At 43.1% G+C, this 22783-nt stretch overlaps 1 protein-coding gene across 2 annotated transcripts in view; it reads right to left on the bottom strand.

Annotated features, from left to right (window-relative positions):
* dlc1 (DLC1 Rho GTPase activating protein) overlaps positions 1 to 22783 on the bottom strand; it is an 85318-nt gene that overhangs the window by 43765 nt on the left and 18770 nt on the right. For both annotated transcript variants that reach the window (XM_006787189.3, XM_087841757.1), the window contains exon 5: positions 16722 to 16755. In XM_006787189.3, coding sequence (XP_006787252.2) covers positions 16722 to 16755 — 34 coding nt within the window. The remainder of the gene's footprint in view (positions 1 to 16721; positions 16756 to 22783) is intronic.

Below are 22783 nucleotides of genomic sequence, written 5' to 3'. Positions count from 1 at the left end.
GAACAAAGTACTGTGTGATACAAGCTTTTTCAGTCCCAGCAGTTAAAATTCACTTTGTCGAGAAAACACACAGAGTGATTTTGTCTTGTTTATCTGCAGCTAAAACAGCCGCTAAATTTTCCATTCTTGCTGTGAATGTATGTTGTTGAAGCTAATTTGTTACACAGTTGCCTTGTCTGTTTTCATTCAAAGAGGTCTATGCTGATGTCACAGTGGTGCACCCATTCTGACTTCCTCTTTGGGCGTCCTTCAGGCGTGAAATGACTCTGTTGGGTCCCTGTAGAGCCCCGTAGAGCCACAATAGGTCCAGAACATCTGTGTAGTTTAACAGTAGACAGAGTCTGAGCAGACCGGAACATGTCTATGGGCACCCCACTGACCCACCCTTCAGACCCATACAAAAGCCTGGCTGCCACTTAACAATCACACATGGACAAGCAGGGGCACAAAGACGCTCTCATATTGAAACACTAGCACTTAAATGCACTAATTTCTAACAGATAATTTTCAAAGTAACATGTCATGACCTTGATGTCTCAGTTTTGGCAGTGGTATGAAATTTTAAGTCACATTATTCTGTGCCATATAAGTGCTGCAGAGTTGTTGGTTTACCCAGTCTTTCATCACGCCCACACCACTTTGGTCCAGATGGTTACGTGTCAGCACCTCATCAGCTTCATGTGGCACAAAACAGGGTTTTGTCTCTGTGTGCTTCTGGTATAAGATTGGACCCACTTATATAGTTAAAAATTGATGGAGCGGTAATGCAGATTTGGAAGTGCAGTTATTTTTGGTTTGTTCATTTTGGCGTTGAATTATGGCTCCACAAAGACTCGGCACAAGCAAACACAGTCTGTGCTTTTTTATAATTAATAAAGCTGGTGAAGCTGCACACACATAACGGCTGCTGTACTGTCACACACACCGCTTCGAGCTGCATGTTCATTTAAAATTTCACTAGTTCGCAAGATCTTAACAAGGGACACTGTAGTCACGCCAAATAACTTATTTACTATGCAAAAACCCCAAACATATATGTAATATTCATGGAAAAATGTGGCTCTTTTGGATAGACTCAAATATGAAATAAAAAGTTAGGAATAGGTTACACTATATTATACAGTTACTGGGACCTTAAAAGTCAAGGCTGGGACAAGAAGTTGGCTTCTTTCATGAAGATATAGATAAAAGTTAAGTTAATTTTAACACAGCAACCGATTTAAGAGGTTGCTGTGAATAATAGTGCCTTAGTCTTGTAGTAATATTAAAGAAATTGCTGAAATGCTCTAAAATAACCAACTTAATACGCCTGTTGCCTCCCTTCATAAATAGATTTATTGATCAAGATCTGGTTCTTATGCAACAGTATTAGCCTATGAGCATTACAGTAGAGATAAAGTAGTTAGACCTCTATGGTAGCTTTCCAAACATGGTGCAAATGTAGAGCAGAAATAAGCTACACCCTGATGCAATCCATGATTACATCACAGAAATGGCACTATGTTAAAAATGAGGTTCAACACAAAATGTGAATTTTGTCTAAATACAGCCTTCAGAGAAACTTCAGGTCACATGCATTGTTTTAGTGCACAGTTAGCATATGTATAGATGACACCTGTGAAAAAAAGAACATATCAGCTTATGGTGATGCAAAAAAAAAAATTTGGGTGCTGAGTGGCGTGTTAATGACATATGTTGGTTAACAGTTTCTGTAAACTGTCTTCTGAGTGCTCATAGCCTCTTTATCACTGTTCAAATCCTGCAATTCTCTAATAACCTAGTCATCTGATATGATGGAAATAAGTCATTTCTGTTTGCTCCAGCTTTAGAGTCAAAATGTCAACATAAAATAAAAACTTCCCACCATAACAGTCAATGTAGTCATCTTTTGTTAGGCTGAGAATAATTAAATTCAGCAAGATTTGATTTAAAAAGAAAAAAATGGAATGTCAGACTGGCGACATGCGGGTGTACTGCGCCTCTCGCCTTTGACTGAGAAAACATTTGAATGGCTTTTGTCTGCAGCCTCATTGGTTTACTATCTGCTGACTTTCATGGTTAAATTTCATACCTGTGGCCTAAATGTTGCATTCATTGCTTCTTAAAGAAACTCTGTACTGAAAAAGTAGGCAGATTTAAGTGGGTCTTGAGAATAAATAGCTTGAGGAAGCAGTGATCTTTTTGCTTACGTCTCCAGTAGACAGTGTGCACAAAGACTGGACTAGAAGCTGGGTTTTGTCAGTGGATAAACTCTGCAGTTGAGTACATCTTTCCCCTTTCAGCTGTAAACACACTTAAATATGTGATGTAAGTGTAAGGATGACAAGGGTGGGAAATGTCAACTAGGCTATTGAGTTTCAGGACGTGTGATACTGTGCAGAAGTGAGATCCTTGAGGATCATACTGTCGGTGTTTGTTAGAAAATGCACATGCGTCATCAAGGTTTACAGACCAAAATCAAGTCATTGTCATGAGTTAAAGTAAATAAATATTATCTTACCCATCTTTTGCCCTCTAGAGGTCAATTTAGATGAGAAATCATTTTACAAGGAACTAAACAGAGTCTTGTTGAAATGCTGTCATCTCCCACAGCAAGAGAAAATGTTGGACTCACACATAAAGATTATAGAAAACTTTCATTAAAGCTTCATTAAAGGGCTGAAGACGTGTTAAGCCTGTTTGGTTCCAAACACACTAAGACACAACTATGAATGTTTTGGTTCAGAACAACATGTTCCTGCACACTATGGTCATGAATGACATCACACACAGTCAAAAGTTAATTACATACACATTTGCTGTTGAAAGCCTTAAAACTGAGCTTAAATCTTGAGGAAGTCACGTGTATTGAAAAAACAAAAGGGAGAAATTAGTGTCACAACAGGAGAGCTGTAATTAGATCCTGTCATAATTTTTTAGCCTACTTCTCTAGTCTTCCCTCTTTCATGTAGGACAGTGATCTATGCTGCAGTGTGAGACATATCTGGTTTGTCAATGGATATTTATTACCTGGCGCTCTTTACTTCTACTGAGGTTAGGTCCACAGGGCACTCACCTCTGGATTGATGGGGATTTTGTGTGACCCCCTTTGAAAAGGCACATCAACAACCGAGCTGAGTTGCAAAGAACACAGATGACAACATGACGCAAGGACATAATGTGACCTTAAATAAAGATACCTTTTTTTTTTAAAAAGCACTTTGAAAAGACCTGAACTTGTAGTGGATGTCAGCCATCTGGGGTCAGCATTCCTAAAGAGCATCTCTGTAAATGCACTCTCTGTGCTGCTGCTTTTATATGATCAGGGACTATTTGTATTATTTAAAAGCAAGCTTACCAGAGACCTGGAAGTCTATTCTAATGGACTCAGTCCTATGTGTGCATAACCAACTCATTAGTTATACATGGGCCAAACCAGGTCACTAGAGAGACAGAGTAGGTATGAGGAATGACAGCAACACTGCTCTCTTTAAAAAGAAAGCGTCAGCCATGTTCACGAACATCTACCAAAAACGAGAAAGCTCTAAACATGACACAAACCCGTCAAAAGAATCCGAACTGCTTGTTTCCTTCTCTGAGCTTCAGTACCCCACCCATCCATTAAATCCCAGTCAGCTGTTGTTCTATTGATCTGTTTGTCAGAAATACAGCTGACTTTACAGAAGCCTGGCCATAAATCCTGCCTCCTCTCTGAGACAATGACAATGCATTTTTGTCATAATGTTGTGCATCATCTTAGAGATGATAAACTACAGGTGTATGTTTTGTATCTAAACATTCATATATGCAAACCGTTAAGAAGAAAGTAACGAGAAGAAAGGATGTGCACACTGAACCAGCAACAACACGAACATGCTTTTGCCACTCACCTGCCAGACGAGCCTCTCGAGCGGGCTTGCTGAGCATATCTAGGGCTTTGGAGGTAGAGGACCTGATGTGGTCACTGAAGGACCTCTGCAGTAGCAGCAACCTCATGGAGCGAGACATGGTGATCCACCTAAACTTACCAATGTCAGACTTCCACTCTATCTGCACACTTATTCCTGACTAAGTTGGCTTTTGTGCATTTCCCTCTCGTCAGTTAATTGGATAATATCTATCTGGAATAGCTTAAACATCACTATCATCAGTGCTCAAATATCCAAGCGTAATCTGACTAGTTTCTGCATCTACCTGGTTTTGAGCTATCTTCTGCATTGGGCTGCTTCTCCTTCTCTTTCTGTTCTGTTCGAGTCTGGACTGTACACTCCCGTCTGCTGCAGCAGGCATCAGTGCGGTAACTGCTGGGACACATCCAGCCAGTGCTGCAATGCTCTCATATTCTATTCTGCCAGAGTGTGTGTATGTGTGTGTGTGTAGTGTAGTGCTGTGTGTTAAGGTGAGTAAGTGCTTTCTGACAGAAGCTTCATCCCTCTCTGTGAATAAATGAGTGGGTCACAGTCACGACTTGCATTTTATCCCGTATGTCTCTCTATTTTTGCCTCTTATCTGTTCCACCTTCCTTCGCATCCAGTCTATTTACACCTGCCCTTCCCTATCTAGACACAAGGAGCATCAATGCCAGTTATATAATGTATTTCCAAGCCAGCATGCTTGTTCTGAAGTTCCACCTGCCCTCATCTTAAAGAAATAATACTGTCATGGTCCTGGGTCAGTGACCCAGTGTGTTGAGTTTCTTGTGCCTCTGAGTTTTTTGTATTATGTTCTTAGTTCACTTTGTTGTCCCAGCTTATTCTTTAGTGTAGTGTCTTTGTTTGGTTTTCTTGTATTCTGTTTAGTTCTCTGAGTATTTAGTAGCTCCCCTCTGTGTCTCTTTGTTGTTGGTATTGTCTGTGTTTCTTAGTTGCTCTGTCTCCCCTAGTCTAGTTTGCGTCTTCCTGTTTTACTTTGAAGGTCTGTGTCTCATGTGAGTGTATCCTACTTTGCTCCCTGTCTCGTCAGTTCTGATTTCCCCCAGCTGTGCTCTCCTTCTGTGTCTCATTCCCCTCGTTACTTCCCAGTGTATTTAAACCCCGTGTTTCTCTGAGTCAGTGTCGCGTCGTCCCTCTTGCTGTGTGGATCGCCCTGTGTCTCCCTTGTGAGTTTGGTTTGTGAGTTTAGTTTGAGTTTCCAGTTTAGTTTACTTTGTACGCCTTTCTCCTGCCAGCAAATAAAGCTGAGTTCTTTGTGTTTAAACCTCGTGCCTGAGTGTCTGCATTTTGGGTCCAACTCCTGCCTGCCGCACAGCGATACATGACAAATACGAAATGAAGGGGTGCAGAATAACATCTAGATCCACTCAGAGAGGACAAAATGTTAGAAGCAATTAAAGAGTGAAAAAAAGTGAGTTTAGCTTGCTTTGACCACAAAAACTTCTGTCATTCCCAACAGTCAATAATCACTTTCCTAAGCCAATCCCGTGTTAAACGGTCCGACTCATGACTTACTGTAAATATATTATGGACAGACGAGAACATACAGTGCACACATACAAACACACACGTCCATAAACACAAGCTCAAGTAAATTCTATTAGTTATTGAGAAACACACATGCACTGCTGATTCTTACATAACCAAACTTAAGCTTCTGAAATGGCCAAAAACAGCATAATACAATCCGTTACTACTTGTACCGCTGCGGTGTTGATTGGATAATCATGATTTGGCTTCTATTTAGCAAGTACAACTCTGAGATCAGTGAGGAAGCTTAAGCATTGGCTGAATTTAAAAAAAGAAGCTGTAGTAACATTTCGAAAACTTTAAACTGATTTTTGTACTCTTTTATTTTTTGGTGTTGCTTTGGTGTCACATTGCAAAGGTTGGTGCTACACAAGCTACTTTAAGCCTTTGAAAGATAAAATCTAAATAGGAATGTGCCTTTCAATCAAATAAAAGTTTGTTATTACATTTTAAATGGTTTAAAATTTTTCATGCAAATTTAATAAAATACTGTAAAGACAAAGAAAACACAAACTTGCATGAGAGCTACGCTGTGTTTTTAATGTTAATGCTTAGCACTCTATTTTTACATTAAAAAAAGGCTCATATTGTTACCTGTATGTGAAATGGTAACTTCTTTTTAATTGAATGCTTTTAGATTTACCAATTTGCATAAACTGCAATTGTAAATTCACCAATCAATAAACTAAGGGCTGTGGTTCAAAAGGTGGAGGGTCATTCACTAATTAGAAGGTTAGTAGTTTGGTACCTGGCTCCTCTACTCTCCATTTGCCCTTGGGCAAAATACTAAATCCCAAATGACCTCCTATGCATCCATCAGCTAGGAAACTGGGAAATACTTGCAGTATTTGTTATGACCACCTTTATTCTTCAACCTATCTTTCTTGTAATCTCTTTAAGTAGTTTTCAGGAACAGTTCTCCAGATTTCTTTCTTTCTGAGATCATTGTCATGCTGACAAATCAAGCTGTTGCCAATCAGATGTTTTCCAGATGGTACTGTGTTATTGATCAAAATCATAATGTGTTTTTTTTTTCATAATCCCATAACTTTTAAAAAGACTTGCAATAACATTGGCTAAAATGCAGCTCCAAACTACGACAGAGGCTTCACCATGTTTTACAGATGGCTGCAGAGGCTCTGTTGTACCTCTCTCCTGACCTCACCTGTTGTTGTGATAAAGATTTGTTTCAAAGACTTGGATGTATCACTACATAAAACCTGTTGCCACTGGTTTTCAGTCCAGTTCTTGTGTCATGTGTCATACCTGAGCCAAAGTTGTGCTTGAATGACTCATAAGTCAGTATTAAGTGAGATAACTGTGTTTTCCAGCTACAACAGGACATTATTTTCAGTACAAAGGCAAGCAACAAGCTAGTGTTGCCATGGAGAATTTAGCAGCTAAAGCGCAACATATTTTCTTCAGAAGATAATGAAAAGACAAGACAAACTGTGATTGTTTGACCAGAAAGAAGACTGCAGAAAAATATATTATAAGGTGATAATAATTTCATTTGCATTCAGTTTGTTATGCTGCCCCCAAATAATCACCCACCCAGAAAAAAAGTTAATTTCTCACAGTTTACTGAACTTAAAAACACTTGTGGCAGGAATAAGGCACGGCGGGTCCAGGGATCAGTGTTTTCAGACATTTATTCACAGCACCTCACACCACACACCACCAACCCCTGAGTCCCTGTGTTTTAACACGGCGGGGGTGATTGCGGATGCCGTGCAGGTGCGTCCGCACGGCACCGCAGACCACGCCCCACCACACACCCCCATCGCCCGATTGAGGCCGGGGAGTCATCCGGCCGAACCTACTCCCCCCCCCCCCCCCCCCCCCCCCACCCCACCGGTTGGGGGGAGCAAAGTCCGTTGCGGAGTTGCGGAGGCCGCCCACACCTCCAATGGCGGCGAGCCTTGTCCGGGGGCCGGCCACGCCTCCAGCAGCAGCGGCGAAACCGGTCCGGAGGCCGGCTACCCGGCAAGCCGGCACGACCCCGCCGGCCCCGGGAGGGGCTCACTACCCGGCGCATCTGACGCTCCGGGGCAGCTCGGTCCTCGACCTCGGGCACAGGTCGAGCAGGCTCCCCTGGCACGGGGACCGCCATCTCCCCTCCCGGTTTCTCCACCTCTTCCGGCTGGAGCGGCTCGTCCGCCGCTGGCTGGGGCGCTGGCGGGAGCGGCTCGTCCGCCGCTGGCTGGGGCGCTGGCGGGAACGGCTCGTCCGCCGCTGGCTGGGGCGCTGGCGGGAGCGGCTCGTCCGCCGCTGGCTGGGGCGCTGGCGGGAGCGGCTCCTCTTCCTCCAGCCGGTGCAGACCCTCGCGCGCCTCGTCTGCCGCCTCCGGTCGGAGCGGCTCGTCCACCGCTCCCGGCAGGAGCAGCCCTTCACCCGGCTGTTCCCCCTCCTCCGGCAGGCGCAGATCCCCGCGCGCCTCGTCTGCCACCTCCGGCTGCTCAGGTGCCCCACGCGGCTCCTCCACCGCTTCGCTGTCCTCGGTACACACCTGTGGGGGTGGCGCCCAGGCCCAGAGCAGCGCCGCCAGCTCCCCAATCCGTTGCAGGTGGCGCTCGGACTGGTCCTGCAGCTCTGCCTGCTGGCGACGCACCTCCGCCGCCTGCTCCCGCTGGGCGGCCGCCATTTCGGCCACCCTCTGGGCCAGCACCTCCGCTCCCTGGCTCCGATAAGAACCCGCCGTGCCGCCTCCTGGGTTTCGGCACCACTGTGGCAGGAATAAGGCACGGCGGGTCCAGGGATCAGTGTTTTCAGACATTTATTCACAGCACCTCACACCACACACCACCAACCCCTGAGTCCCTGTGTTTTAACACGGCGGGGGTGATTGCGGATGCCGTGCAGGTGCGTCCGCACGGCACCGCAGACCACGCCCCACCACACACCCCCATCGCCCGATTGAGGCCGGGGAGTCATCCGGCCGAACCTACTCCCCCCCCCCACCCCACCGGTTGGGGGGAGCAAAGTCCGTTGCGGAGGCCGCCCACACCTCCAATGGCGGCGAGCCTTGTCCGGGGGCCGGCCACGCCTCCAGCAGCAGCGGCGAAACCGGTCCGGAGGCCGGCTACCCGGCAAGCCGGCACGACCCCGCCGGCCCCGGGAGGGGCTCACTACCCGGCGCATCTGACGCTCCGGGGCAGCTCGGTCCTCGACCTCGGGCACAGGTCGAGCAGGCTCCCCTGGCACGGGGACCGCCATCTCCCCTCCCGGTTTCTCCACCTCTTCCGGCTGGGGCGCTGGCGGGAGCGGCTCGTCCGCCGCTGGCTGGGGCGCTGGCGGGAGCGGCTCGTCCGCCGCTGGCTGGGGCGCTGGCGGGAGCGGCTCGTCCGCCGCTGGCTGGGGCGCTGGCGGGAGCGGCTCGTCCGCCGCTGGCTGGGGCGCTGGCGGGAGCGGCTCGTCCGCCGCTGGCTGGGGCGCTGGCGGGAGCGGCTCCTCTTCCTCCAGCCGGTGCAGACCCTCGCGCGCCTCGTCTGCCGCCTCCGGTCGGAGCGGCTCGTCCACCGCTCCCGGCAGGAGCAGCCCTTCACCCGGCTGTTCCCCCTCCTCCGGCAGGCGCAGATCCCCGCGCGCCTCGTCTGCCACCTCCGGCTGCTCAGGTGCCCCACGCGGCTCCTCCACCGCTTCGCTGTCCTCGGTACACACCTGTGGGGGTGGCGCCCAGGCCCAGAGCAGCGCCGCCAGCTCCCCAATCCGTTGCAGGTGGCGCTCGGACTGGTCCTGCAGCTCTGCCTGCTGGCGACGCACCTCCGCCGCCTGCTCCCGCTGGGCGGCCGCCATTTCGGCCACCCTCTGGGCCAGCACCTCCGCTCCCTGGCTCCGATAAGAACCCGCCGTGCCGCCTCCTGGGTTTCGGCACCACTGTGGCAGGAATAAGGCACGGCGGGTCCAGGGATCAGTGTTTTCAGACATTTATTCACAGCACCTCACACCACACACCACCAACCCCTGAGTCCCTGTGTTTTAACACGGCGGGGGTGATTGCGGATGCCGTGCAGGTGCGTCCGCACGGCACCGCAGACCACGCCCCACCACAACATTCTATCGTCTTTTAGGCCCAACAGTCTCATACTCGTATGTTGGTATAGTTTCTCATTATGTGTGTGTGTGTGACTATTTGTGTTCTGCTAAACTGCATTTTGTTACATTTCACACTAAGCTCACACTTGAGAAAGATCAGCCAGTCATGCTGATTGCTCCAGCAAGTGAAGGTAATGCTTAGGCTAATTGCAGTTTCAAGATAGCATTGTTCTCATCATGGCCAGTTGACTTTATGGTCTCCCGGGGTTTGCTGAGACTCATAACGTTGGATTGTCGCATCTTAACCTTTTCACAACCTTTTAGTTCATGCTCCCACAACTGTGGACTGACCTCCTGGACAACCTAATAAATAAGGATTAGGGCGTGATAAAGAAAAAGAAACTATGGAAGTATCAGAGTTTCCGTTCCTCCTTTACACACTGGTTTGACTCACATGACATGAGTTGTTGTTTTCAGGCGAGTGCGCTTGTGTGCGTACGCCAGGACACAAACAGAAACCATCTGGGTCAGTATGTGCATCACAACATATCGGTGTACTTTCCCTCTCTGTCTCCAGTATACCTGTGATAGGGGGCAATACGCAGACTGTAACCTGGATATGAGGGTGAATGCTGAAGCAGAAAACAATGCAAGTCTCACACCTCAGGAAGGAAAGCACTGCCAAATGCCTCCTTTGTCAAACAAGTGTACAGCCTGCCAGGAGTGTGCATGAATACCAGAATCCACAGAATACAGGCTGGAGAGGGTTACATGCCAACATACTGACCCAGATATGGAGACAGGGGTGTTGTGCTTTGGGAAGACTTCAAACAGTGCATAGGAACAGTATGCCAGGGTCTTCCATCAAAATGTCTATGAAAAACAATGCGCCCATTACAGAAAAGCCAAAGATGTGTTATGTGTGTGTGTGTGTGCCACAGTGTGACTGTAATTGTGTGCAAGTTCCTTTGATGTGACCACCCACTTGATTTCTTAAGCTTGATTTAGACTTCTGTGATAAACCTACATTCTAACTTACATAGTAACCGGAAACTTCTTTTGTCCCCACATTGCAAACGTCCACGCCATTCTAGTCATTGTGCTACGCGTTGACCTGACGTGTAGAAACAATTTTCAGGAGGTGCTCGTCAGGGGTTCCAGTTATGGCGTAAGTTATGATGTAGATGCAGAACTATACACTCCCTCACATGCTAGCTACCAGTTAATTCAAGGTATAAAAACGAAGTTTCCGAAATCACGAAAAAAAACCAAAAAACGACATCTTAAGATATATAAAGGAAAAAAATCCACCAACTGAGTGAGAATCTGAGTGAACCTCAGTCTCTCTCCCTGACAACCAAACAAGGGGAATAAACCAGCCAGGGAGTGACGGAGCCTGCTGAGCCAGGACTGATTCATTAGCCTCAGGACAGCATTGGCATGCTACACCATCATCACTGGGGAGATTTACAACCTCCTGGCTATGGATGAAAATTCCTCCAGGATTATTTAAGATAAAGAATATATTTAAGAGGATATACACCTCTTTGAAAATGATAATAAAGAGAATAGGGAGTGACATATCCAGAATGGCATCATTTGGTTACTTAGTTACCTCCCAACTCATCCATGTTTCTTATTTGAAGCAAAAACTAAATACTATCTATTTCATGTGATGAAAGCCTTTGCAAAAAATATTCTCACATCCGATGTCTAAAACTAACTTTTTGGTTTCCTGACCAAGAGACAGACAAGCCAATCCACTGGCTAAGCATCGCAGAGATACAAAATGTCCTTTTTACATACATACATACATTTACATAGATATTTAGGTAATAATTATGTATGCAACCTTAAAGACATGGTCCTTATTTGAAACAAATTATACAGAAGGACCTGTATAATTTATATAAATCTACTTTGCTATTAAATGTATTCAAGAATGAAACCAACTTGGTGGTTTTGTTAAACATGTGATGTTTATCGACCTTCTATACACTCTCTGCAGTTACCCTGTTCCATTTACTCACCTTTGTGGTGGACAACCTCAGAGAATTACCCGCCAAATGGAAATTTTTACCCACATTACACCTGTTACCGGCACGTAGCACAGAAAGTAGCGTGTGCCCTTCACACAGGGAGGTAGAAGGTAAGTGTCAGAAAGGTCAGAGAGTGTTTTTTTAAACCACAACAGCACTTATTACCTCAACCTTAACCTAATGTCATGAGATCGTTTAGTGTAGCTTATTAGCCAAGACTGCATCATACCATAGATGCTAAGTGCAAATAGTTTCTATAAATGGTGACATTAAAAATAAAATACAACCAATATCAAAAAGGTTTCTTTATGCAAAAAGACTAAAAAAAGACAATTTTCTTTTACGTCACAACAGCAGGTAGCTCCAAATGTTTGCTTTTGCTGATGTTTTTTTCCTGATGCAACCCCAAAGGGATTTGTGTCTCTGACTGGGATCAAGCCTAAACCCATTACCAAAAAACTAAAATAAAAAATCAGTGACAAATATAAATTTCTCACCATCCATGTAGAACATTTACTCAGCAGCTTCCATGATAGTCTTCTTCTTCTACATACGTTGCATGTACTGCGGGTACTGAATCAATAGCTGTTGAAGAGCTATAATAAGACTGATGACGCAAGGCCTCTTTCACCTCTTCTGGCTTATTTCTATAGAACAGGGGAGACTTTTGTTGTTGTAGGTTCGGGAGTTTCAGGAGGCTGAGTTCCTGTTGTAAATTCCCCTTCATGTGTGGTTTCCTTTTCACAGTACAGGAGATGGATGCCCAAAAAAGAGCTCTAAAAATTCACAGGAGGAACACTTACTGTAATAGAATATGACTCAACCAGAAATCTGAAGTAGCAGAACAGTGAAACATCAAATGCTTCCAAACTTTTTTAAAATTCCAAACTATCCCATATATCCTTTGACATCAAGCATGAGGAAATTGGATTATGTACATTCAAAGGGAACAGTTGTGAGTTGCATTTGTAAATCTTTCCACCTCAGACTCAAAAGTTTGAAATATAAACCAACTCAGTATGTTACACTACCAGTCTCCAGACAGGAAGCAAAGGAGAGGGTGTCAAATGGGAGGGGAGAGGAGGGGCTGGTGGGGGGGGGGTTAGGCCATCAGAGACGAATGGGGGAGGCCAGGAATGTGACCTTGCACAAACACATTGACTCCTGTACTTGGTATGAAGTGGGGAGGGCAAAAAGTGGGATAAGGCAGACTCAATTAAAGAAGAGGAACAAGCAACAGAAAACAAACATCAGTCATGAGCTGCTATTGACTTGGCTCCAAATACGAAGAGCTTGTTTACATCTGTCAGAGCGCTTTCTCAGATGACAGCGCCGTCGTTAAGAGGGCACGCATCTGCAGGAAAGAGGCAATAGTCGCAAATGAGAAAAGCAAGTTGTTCAACTCTGCTAACTGTGATGTTCTCTGAATTAAGTGGGACGCTGTGTGGGAACGTGGTCTGTTGGAGCTAAAATGATCAGTCACAAGATCTGCAGAGAAAACATGATCTCATGAAGGCACCATCTGTGCTCAGAGGACTGATTTACTTGTTTACACAGATGACTAAGTCTGTCACATATTCCTCACAGATACACCATATTTCTAAGAACTTTTACTAAAGGAAAAAAATTAGAAAAATATACTTAAATTTCTTTTTTTTTTCCCGTTTTATTGGATGAGTGGATCAGTTCTGTCTCTTTTACACAATAAGCCTTCTGTCTATTTATTGAGCCTTGTTCTGATGAAGGTGTATTCCTGTTAAAAGGGAATTTTTCCTTCCCACTGTCATCAAGTGCTTGTTCACAGGGGTCACCTGATTGTTGTGGTGTTTTTCGTAAAGTGTATTCCTTATAATATAATAGACCACTTTGAGGCAACTGCTGTTTTGATTTGGTGCCGTATAAGTCAAACTATTAAATATAGTTAAAACATCTTTTTAGCTGCTTCTTTCGGATTCAAATCTTCACATGAATCATATCGACATTACAGATCAGAAACTATTGGCTTTATCCACACGCTGATATCTTTTCACTTGACCAAACGGCTGTGCCTTCAAAAGGGAGTTTTTTTGATGTGAGATTGTCTAATGATTCATTCTGGGTTCCCCACAGTTTAACGCTCAGGTCACTTCTAATAAAACAATTATCTTACCATCAGTCGTAAATACCAGTAACATCTCTGTAACTGGAAAGAATAGTGACTAACAGGGAAACAGGAAAAAAAAACAGTGCCAGACAGACATGATGAGGCAAGTTATTCACAGTCGGAGCATGAAGAATCCCATTGAGGGTATCTAACCCTCCAGTTTCCTTACTCTTCTTATCGCCAACTGCTAGCCAAGACACGTAGGTCCAGGTAAAAAGCCAGGATTTGACCCTGCTATTGGTTGGATGCCCATCATTGTGTTTTATATTTGCACTGGTTTATATTTAGATCAGTTAGGCAGACCATGGTGCTTCTAAACTCAACTACAGCCAAGAAAAAAACACAGAAGACAGACCGACTTTGCTATCAGTAATCTGCAACGTGGATTTCTGACATGTTTACAACATTGCAAGTTTTCACATCAGTGAACATTCAGTTTAAGCTTGTGTGTTATTACCCTCAACAGTGTCTATTATTATCAAACTTAGTTTGGATATCAAGTTCCATTGTGGATCTGGATCCCATTCAGCAAAGAACCTGGATTCGTTTCATTTTGTAGACAGCACATTTTATCTTGTTTTGGCAAGACAGCTGACACTGGTTCAAATAACAGAAGCTGTTGTTTGAATCATAAACAATAAAAATGCCAACATTTAGCTTTTTTTGGTCACTTTGTGCTCTATCTGCTACCCTCTGTCTTCTCTGTCTTCAAAAATTAAAACACCATCATTTAGCTGTTAGCTATTTTCTCTTTAGCTTGCAAATTATGAAATATAGGTAATCAAATATTTTAGGATATTGGTAAAATAGATTTCTTTTCAGTAAGATAATTATCATTACTGTACTGGATATGGATTTAACCAAGTGCTATAATAAACAATTGTGTTTTTCTGCTTTCACATTTCAGTTTCTGGTTATGACATGGAGGGCGATGTCTATGACATTTCTAAGTCATAAATTGGCAATAAAGGTTACTCCCAGATGATGCAATAGTACTGTAAGAAAAACTTCACAGTAGCTAACCCTAGTTGTTAAACCTCACCCAGCCATACCAACTATGTACTACATTAACCTGCTCAAATAAAGAGCAGATAAAGGAGTGCTTGTAGTGTTCAGGGCTACAGCAGAAAGCATTAAAAATATTAAATTCTCCAATATAGGCTGTCTTCGCTATTTTCTTTGTTGTGTTTTTACTCCCACGAGGCAAGTCTGTCAGCTTCCTATCTTTTATCCAAAAAAAAGTTGCATCTGAAGATAAAAAAAAATTGCCTCTTTGTTATAGCAATAATACATTTGTGGTCATGAATAAATAAATGAATAAATCTGAGTGTATTCTTAGTTTCAGCAGCATAACATACACATCGCATCTCTCACCTCATCATGACTGTCCTTATCTTCCAATGGTATGCGGTATGTCTTGTGTCTTTTCTTGCCATTACAGTTAACTGGTGCTTTGCAGGCCCTGTAAAATCAGGCAATAACCAGCAGGACAGGAGCTGTAACTCTGCAGAGCAACAGACACATGGTCTTTGTGCGCAGCCAAGCCATAACACTGGCTAAGGTACATCCAGCGCCACAGGCAGGTCATCAACCGTGCCATTAGGGAGCATGGACTGTGGAAACGTCTTGTTGATCACTAGTGAGCTTCTGTTGTTGCACACATAGTAAAATTAACCATGAATGAGCTGTCTTTCATAGCAGTGCAGCAGGAGCCTTCAGGGCATGGCGTGTGATGTAACACTGTCAGAAATGTGTCATTCCAAGAGGCCTTAAATGCTGGCGATACAGAGAGGGCTTTGAAGTGCCACAATGAACACTGGGCTTTGTGCCCCCCCCCGCGCCCCCAAAACTCCCATTGCAACCCCATCCTCCCCCTCCATCCACAGTCCTGGGCCCTATCACACAGACGCAAAGATGGAGGTTACATAACTTGCTTACAGGGAGTCAGAGTGATTTAATTTAAGAAAAATGAAGAACAGACTTTGACCCCTTTGAAGCTGCCAAAGTGCTTTTTTTCCAAGCTTTGACTTAGAATGCAGGTAGCACTCACATATGCACAGCATGCACACACACACACACACACACACAGACACACACAAGGACATGTTGGGGACATTTTCCATTCAATAGTGGTATTAATTAGAGAGAGAAAGGGACAGACAGAGCAAGCCTGAGTGAGGACTCTCATCAGGCTTTGAGACAGCAGGGGCCAATATGAAAGCCTCATCTCCTACGTCGAACCACCTCTCTGGTATTGTTTACCAGCATACTGACGACATGGGGGGGGTTAATGAACACTGCTCCCATGCTGTCTGTCTGCAAGTAGGTCTGTGCATCCATAGTTTCCTGATGACCCACTCTATGCACTATGTGATAGAGAGTGGAGGGAGCATTCACTACAGATTTGAGTTTTTTCTTTAGATCGATTCATAATAAAGTGGCCCACTGGAAGAATTGCAATGTAATGATATAGCATGTCAATAGAAATAAGTCTTTTCATTAGATTCATTCATTCAGAAGTGATTATTTGTATTGCTAAATTATTTGATAAATATTGCTTAGAGAAACTTGTGTGCTGCTGTATGTATTTGATATAAGATCATTATTTCTATTTGCTTTTTCCCCCATTTTTCTTTTTTATACAGAGTCTGGAAAGTGAGGGCAAAAGGTAAACGAGGGAAAGGTTCAAAGTTTTGGGCACAGACTCGACATCCAGTCTGGCTCTTATCTCAGAAAGGCGACAGGCTTGATGGTTTCGTAGATGAGTCTAGGATTCTTATCTACACTCATATCCAGAGCCTCACCACAATCTGTCCTTGTTCAGTCAAACACTCCACCTTCTCTCTCAGTACTTTGCAACGCCTTTGTGTTGTGAACACAGGACATCCATCGCAAATTGTCGAGAATCTCCTCACATAAACCACTTTAGGCGCAGACCAGACAAACTGAAGACAACTTTCACAACTTCTACGTGACCGAAAAATGAACAAGGTAAAAAAAAATTATAATAAGATTCTCATCTAGGCAGGCACAAATGATAATGAAAAAACAGCAAGCACTTACCAGCTTTTTCTTTCTCAGGAACAACGGGGGTGCTCTGGGAAAAAGAGGAGAAAAAAAGATTATAGTCACGATAGCTTGGCTATGATGCATTTCCATGATACTTGATGCCACGGAGTGATTCACACAGGAAACTCGCTTGATTTTTCTTAGCACTTGTAAGCATTCCTAAATAAACCTTGACCTAGAGAGTTTAATTAAAATAAGCATTCATCCTGTGTTATTCCAGTGTTTCAGCAGCTACTTATTTCATTCCTTTACATGTTATCCCTCTTATTTGAGGAGCATCTGCAGTTTTATAAACCAGTGTTTTAACACGAGCTCAGCGAATTGTATGTATTTGCGACTGCTTGTTCGTGTCGGTCATCTGGCTAAAGAGAAAAGCATGCCAGTCATTGCATAAAAATAAGTGTTGATCTTCGGTACTAACCATATATTCTTCTAAGAATCTTGCCTAAATGGAGCGTATAATTACACCACATTGTTTCATGACATACCGGGTTTGAGATACCAGGAGTGTGGTTGCCAAAACCCAATATGCATAGTTTTATGATGTGTAAACATATTGATAAATGGTTACAGTAGATAACAAACCTACCAAAGAATTCTGAAAAAACCACATCATTAAAAGTGTTCACACAGCACACTTTCCTGTGAGTTAATGTTGATTCAGCTCTCACGTAGGTCGTCTGGAGAGACATTACTGATAAAATCACAACACATTTTGTAGCTGTAGTAGATTCTTATTATTCTAGTTGCTTAATAGCACCTTTTTTGGATTTGTTGCAGGTTTTAGGAATAAATGCTGCATCAACAACCTTTCTGGGTAAAAATAGAACAGTCTGTGTGTCGTTTCAGTGGTAAAGTGCATGTGTGTCTGCATGTGCGTAGAGTGGAGCATTCAGCTGGAATGTAAAGGTCTTTCTTGGTGCTGACTTTTGACCTCAGGGTCTTTTGCTGATCTCCACACCCTGACCTGTTTAATCCAAACTCCCCTGGAAGAGATCAGACAGAGTAAGCAGGACCATTCTTACAATGCTCTCACACTGCCCAGAGAAGGATTCTGTGTTCATAAAGTCTAAACATTGTGATATTATATGCAATATGATATTTGTATTAGGATGAGTTTACAACTCAATGTTTGTTTTCCCCTCAGAAATAGCTAAACGGCTTTAATGATGTTTAATTATGCGGTTACAACTTTGACCTCTTTCATTCCATCCTTCTTTTAGGGCGATAATGCCTCAAATGGCACCAAAATTCAAATTAATCACATTGAGTGGAAGCAAAAGAAATTAATCATTCTTGTTTCACCTTCAGGTGATTAAAAAACAGCAGAAGTTAGAAAACGTCAGCCAAGAGACCAAAGGTTGTGTCCTGTCTGAGAGCTTGGTTTCACTTATCGCTCACTGATTTGTTTCATTTTCACTTGCTTATTAGTTTAGGTTTAGACACCAAAATCTACTTGGACAGGTTTAGGAAACGCATGTTGAAAAATAACACTTTCCTATTGCATTTAAATGTGATGCCAAGGGTGCACCCATATGCAATGAGTTTGGAGTGAAAGACCCATCCTACTAATGCCTAAACCCACATTGTGGACACAATGTGGGTTTAGGCAGCTGGCTGGAAACATGTAGTTTGGCTTAACAGTTGAGGCAATTGCCCACACACTCACTTTGGCTGAAGAACGATCACACTCTGTTCTTCCGAGAGCCCTTACTCAGTGATACTGGCATCAGAGATTGGGATAAGGAGTCTTTTGGTGATGTGCCATAATGGACTCAAAAAAATGAAGATCCTTTAAAGAGTGACTATTTCCTTAAGGAGAAAACTCCATTCAAGAAAGAAGATATTTAGTGTTTCCCTAAAAGACCAACTTGTAACTTGTGTTTTATCCTTTCTGTACCATCCGTAAGGTTGGGAAACATGTTACCCTGTGAACATATTTCATTTCAAACATTCTGGACTAATGCTGCATTTCATTTACCTCAGAGATCGGGTTTCAGAGCTGTGAGTGATTTCACTCGTGAATTGAGCATGTTTTAGTAGCAAAGTCAGTTGTTTTACTTCCTAGCAAGGTAGAGCTATTCATGCATCACAAGGAATACAGCGCAATGATGCTTTTTTGCACTTAAAAGATCTCCAGCATGATCATGGAAAGAGCCTAGTCAGTGCTCTGCGTATGGCTTATTTATCGAGTTAGAAATACACAATAGTGGCTGTACAGTTTTAAATTTTTACTGTTTTACTACTGCATATGTTCACGACTGCCATCATGTCTTGTTAAGTCAGTGTTGGTGGGGCTGCTCTAACTATTCGAGTTGGAAATTTGATTTGAGGTGGTGTTCCAGTTGAAAATCCTGACTAGGAATTTTGAAATTCAGCTGGAATGCACTACAATGCAATACAATGCCTCTATCATCATTTATCACATGTAATTTTTGGATGGCAAGATACCGCAATAAGCTTACAGAGAACCAGCGTTATGCTAGTAACCAAACAATTTCCACTGTTTCCTGAAATTTGATGTCAACACTAAACTTTACAACTCTGATTAATACAAACTCCTGGCCTTGTAAATGTTTCTTTTCTCTGTTAGTATGAGCACAATATATTTTGCCATAAAGGGAGCATTACTTTGATTATTAATCACTTTTAATTTCATTAGCATCAGGCTGCAGTATGGTCACATTCAAGAAAGAAACACAACTAATCATTACAGAGCAAAAAATATGGCTACAGGCAATTTGGTCCTCCAGTCTCAGGGGGAGCCCCTATAATTTATGACTGAATAACCACAGGTATGACACGGTCTGGCGAGTATGAATACAATGGCTGCTCTTATGCACGAGTTTGTTTTTGCTAACGTGTTTGCTGATTCACGCTGGATAAATGAATTATCTTAGTCCTTAATCCAGTTTTTAGAATCCAGCGAGTGAATTATCTGCTCACACATAGTTTAAACTAAAATCCACACAAAATCGTAACTAGATTTTTATCTGGCGACACATGTGTTTATGGTTGTTGAGTATGCATGTGTACGTGTTTATGTCTGCACAAGTGTAACATATATGTGTGCTGAAACAGCAGTAAATCGTTTGTCGGTCACTTTCAGACGTAACACGGGTGAAGTTTCCTCTGTGGACAAACAGCTTTACAATTTATTGCTAATTAACGGCCTAAAAAAAGACACCAGAGAAAAGCTGAAGGCTCCTGTCATTAAATTATCCGGCACAAACAGAACATCAGCAGTGAGGTGATGCCAGACATACATTTATACTCAGTGCTGTTTCAGCTGTTGCACACGGGTAATATTAGCTCTGCTTTTTCAGCCACAATGTTTTGTTACAGGAAAACATTATGAATGGTATGAGACTCAGCTAAGATAACACAAGCCACCTGCTCCATTTTTGCCTTTTCATCAGCTGGATATAGGTTAGAAACAGTATTTATTATTCTTGTTTCGCCACAATATACAATTTTATTTGAAATACTACCAAAATGCCAAAATATATCCTCACACAGCGTTTTATATTTAAACAGAACCGCATTAATTCAGATTTTGTACATGTACAAGACATGTTATTCCTTTATATTGTAGCAAAAAGGTTCTTTTTTAAAAAATCTGAATGGCTAATGTTTTGTATTTTCATCTACAACTCTGAAGGATGGAAATATGGGAGGTCTGTGTGGCTTCTCTGTTTAGGTCTAACAAGACATTTCAGTTCACCAGTGCACCCATCTTATTGTGTAAACACGACACCACGGGTTTCTTTCAGTGACCCATGAGATCACTTACACACAGTGTAAACCTCAGCTTTCACGTACTGTTGCGTTTCACTTTATTATAGCAGTTACAGATAATAAATACATTTAGAAATATGTTCATATATTTATGAGAACGAGAATGTTAACGAATACACGTAAGTACCAGTGATTTCACTGCACCACACTCACATATTTTCTTAATGCTTTTCTGTTCTCCCCCACTCTGCATGCCACAGTGCAGGTTCTCCCAGTGTGGGGTCAACCAGGCCGTGTCAAGTGTCCACTGGGGAACTGCAGGCTGCACAGCACACAGGCATCAGCTGCCTCATTTACTGCCACTAATTTACTGGAAGTGGTTTGTGTTGGGGCACAAGAGGTACGGTATGCGTCTGCCTCACATGAGTATGTAGTGGCCTGCAAGCATGCGTGCCTGCATGATTACACACTGTAGGGTTGTTAATTAGGATCATTACTCTAAGCAGCAGGCCGGTGAAATTGTTTTTGTCTTGGTTTGGTTTTTTTTCCTCCAACAAATCACTTTTAGTGAATACATTTCAAAAATCCAGGTATGAAACTTTCTTTGTATTTATCTATGTATTTACTTTACTAAACATTTTGGATATTTTGATTGGAATAGTATGGAGAACTTTGACACTTAATATTACTGCCTTACTCTAAAAGCTGTTCAGTTGTTTTAATGTTTGATGGTTTGTTAAGTGCTCCTGGCAAGTAGGAATCAGGTATATATTTTTTAAATATTTATTTAACTATTTGTACTATATGTCCCCAGAACAGATGCTTGTGACACCCTTTGATATCAAAATTCTGGAAACATGATGAAAACACAACAGAACTTGTTCTTGTGGAGGAAGCAATAGTGGAGTTCACTGGGAACAGGAGAACTGAGTAAAAAACTCCAAAGATTAAACAAATATAGCATGAGAGCAGAGAAAGTGGATGCAGTGGACACTTTTCATTGCTTTTAACACTTGTTAAAAGTGTTTGAATGTTCACATGTTATGTGAATATGTTAATTTCAAACCTTCAATGTTAAATAAATGTTAAATAAATGGTCTGCCACAACAATGTTGGTGATAAAAAATTACTTTTTAATATAGGAGTTTACGTTTAAGTACATGGGTTTGGTGCTGTTACCAACTACTACATTTCTGGTATTGTGACATCAGCCCTGCTTCTGACATTCATCTGGTTTGGGACGTCGGTCCGTACTTGCCCAGATTTTCTGGTAATGAGAGGGGATTACAAAACCATTCTTAACCCTCCTGGAATGCTCGCAGACTCATTGGAGCGTTCTCAATAACATAAAGCTTGTCTGATATTTAAGAGTTAGAATTTAGATGACAACAACTGCAGTTACACTGGGACATCCACAACAGCCAATGCGAGAAAATTTACAACTAGACAAGTGAATGGGAAGAGGTATGAAAGGTAAGATGCCAAGGACATATGAACGAACAACCAGTAATAGGTGTGTTAATCATCATCAGACACAAACCTGTTAACCTATTTTCAAGGGGAAAAAATGGCTAGATGAGTCAAATAATGTGTTACTTGTGTAACAGACTGACCACTTGAGAAAAATGAATGCTATCTTTAAAGAGGCTTTGAAGTGTGGCCGGTGCTTCCTCACAGATGGTCTGCTGCCTGCTGAAGAGACGTTCAAAGCCTGGGTTGAGTAACTGAAAGGTTAATTTATCTTGTACTATGGAAACATGACAGCTTATAGACAAATAAGTAAAGACTTTCAATACCCAGTCCTAGTAACAAATATTATTTTGTCTCTTAGTAATGGCCCCTCATTGTGTGTGGCATGCCTTTCTGTGTGAGTGAGGTAGTCAGAGTTGTTAAGCAAGCCACTGGCATGTGGCTCTTGCACAACAAACCCAAGCAGTCCACCAGGCCTGTTCCAACCCCACCGCCAACCTCTCATCCCCACCCTCTCCAGCACTGCAGCTGCAGTGTGTGTATGAGTGTGTGTGTGTTTGTGTGGATGTGCGAGTGTGTGTGACCACCCATGGTTTGTGCTGGCCAAGGATTAGGGGGCTCAGGCAAACCCAAACTTTTTTCTCAGCCACTTAACGCGAATGGCTAAATCGGTGCAGATGGCTTATGCCCAGGTAAGCTTGCGTCTCCAGCACTAGATGCTTAAGGTGTGTGTCTGACAGAGGAAAGAGAAATGCATCTGACTGTGTGTGCGTGCTTTCCTAGGAACATTGGAGATGTTATCTGGAAATCACTGTATTTTGACTGGCATTCATGTGCTCTTTTTGCCC

Source organism: Neolamprologus brichardi, chromosome 6, assembly GCF_056152115.1.
Source record: "Neolamprologus brichardi isolate AB-2024 chromosome 6, ASM5615211v1, whole genome shotgun sequence".
NCBI classification, from domain to species: domain Eukaryota; kingdom Metazoa; phylum Chordata; class Actinopteri; order Cichliformes; family Cichlidae; genus Neolamprologus; species Neolamprologus brichardi.
This window is presented reverse-complemented; position numbering and strand designations above follow the sequence as displayed.